The sequence below is a fragment of the Cicer arietinum genome, chromosome 3 (genome assembly GCF_000331145.2).
Source record: "Cicer arietinum cultivar CDC Frontier isolate Library 1 chromosome 3, Cicar.CDCFrontier_v2.0, whole genome shotgun sequence".
Taxonomy (NCBI): Eukaryota; Viridiplantae; Streptophyta; class Magnoliopsida; order Fabales; family Fabaceae; genus Cicer; species Cicer arietinum.
This window is the reverse complement of record NC_021162.2, coordinates 25,260,389-25,262,066: the sequence shown is the minus strand read 5'-3', so window position 1 is coordinate 25,262,066 and position 1,678 is coordinate 25,260,389. Positions and strand designations below refer to the sequence as shown.

General features: G+C 42.0%; 1 protein-coding gene across 1 annotated transcript in view; it reads left to right on the top strand.

Annotated features, from left to right (window-relative positions):
* Positions 1 to 1,249, top strand: part of LOC140919700 (uncharacterized) — a 6,242-nt gene extending 4,993 nt beyond the window's left edge. The window contains exons 3-4 of the mRNA XM_073366311.1: positions 342 to 1,028; positions 1,088 to 1,249. Coding sequence (XP_073222412.1) covers positions 342 to 1,028; positions 1,088 to 1,249 — 849 coding nt within the window. The remainder of the gene's footprint in view (positions 1 to 341; positions 1,029 to 1,087) is intronic.
* The last annotated feature ends 429 nt before the right edge of the window (positions 1,250 to 1,678 follow it).

Here is a 1,678-nt window from a genome sequence, read left to right as displayed (position 1 = left end):
CATTTGGGACAATCGATTTGGACATCGATTTAGTAAAACGGAAAATCGATTTGGGAATCGATGTGGAATATGACCGTTACGAACTTTTTTACTAGCCGTTGGACATCATAATTACGCAATCGATTAAGGATTCGGTGTAACGGTAACCCAATCGATTTGGAAATCGATTGACAAGGGTTAAAGTATAAAAAGGTAAAGGACAAAATCGATTTCTTCATCTCAGATTTCTCAGATTTTTCCAGATTTTCCAGAATTTTCAGTTTTTCACTCTATCTGCTTCACTGCTCTGCATCTTCATCAGTTTGTTCATTCTATCTACAATCTACCTACATTCAATCTAGTTTGTTGCGATCATGGCTCGTGTGAAACAAACCCAGCCACATACACCTTCACCTTCTTCATCTTCAACAAGTGAAACTCCTTCACCCCCACCAACTCTAACAAAGAGAGTTCCGATTCCAACTCACAAGATTCTTGCCAAAGACAAGGGCAAGGCTCCTGCTCCAATTCAAGAAAAGATCAAGAAACGTAAGGAACCTCCCACTGAGAAATTAATGGCTGATGCAATGAAGGAGATTACTCAAAAGCGAAAGAAGAAACCCATTTCTTCACCCCCTGCAAAGAAGGTCGCTGCACCAAAAGAAAAGGAACCTCAATCATCCATATCACCTGATTTCGTAAAAAGAAAAATCCATGAAGCAAGGACAATGGATTTTCCTTATTTTGATAATGTCGAGTTCACTTTTCAAGATCACCTCAGATTCCATGGACTTGAGAACTTTCTTTCGTCTACACTTGACTGTTACCCCAGGCTGATCAGGGAATTCTACTCATCTTTCAAATTAACAGAAGAAGGCTTCACTGCTCAAGTTAAAGGGAAGAAGATTGCCATGTCTTTCGACGATTTCTCTACCTTATCAGGATTGCCTTTTTATGGCAAGTCCATTGATGGAAGTTCAGAAGCCGACACTGCTGACCAAGGTTGGGAAGAGTCTATGGATAGACACACAGCAGTTAAAGACCTGATGGTCGATGGGTTCGTTGAATCGGTTTCACTGCCCATTGGTCAAATGAAGGTCCAACATAGAATGTTGATGTATGCTTTGACTCGTATGTTAGTGCCAAGATCAGGAAATCACGCAGTAGTCCAGAAGTTGGACATACTACTGCTATGGGGATTATCCAAGGAATTAAGGATGAGCTGGACTTGGATAGTGCTCAGGCACATGTTGGAAGCATCGCAGACTAAGCTCATGCTACCTTATCCGCAACTGATCACCAAGATTCTCAAACGCTTCAAGGTTTCTTTGGTAAATGAAGAATCTGTCAAGACCACCCTGATTTTTGGAGAATCAATTGTGAATCAGATGCAATTGAAAAGGGTGCAAGGAATTTGGATGAGATCACAGCCTGCAGCTGAACCAGCACAGCCTCCACCTCCACCTCCGCCTCAAACTGAAACTGTCCCTGCTACTCCTGCTTTTGTTGTTAAGATTTTGGAATTTATTGAAGCTCAAATGGCACACAATGCCAAGGTGATCGAATCACAGTCCAGTTTGGAAGCATCTTTGAAGACTCTACAAGCATCCTTGAACTCGGTTGCTCAGGATGTGGCTGCGATTCAGACTCACTTAGGTATCAAGTTGTCGTTTGAAGACATTGCAGACATTGGTCGCCA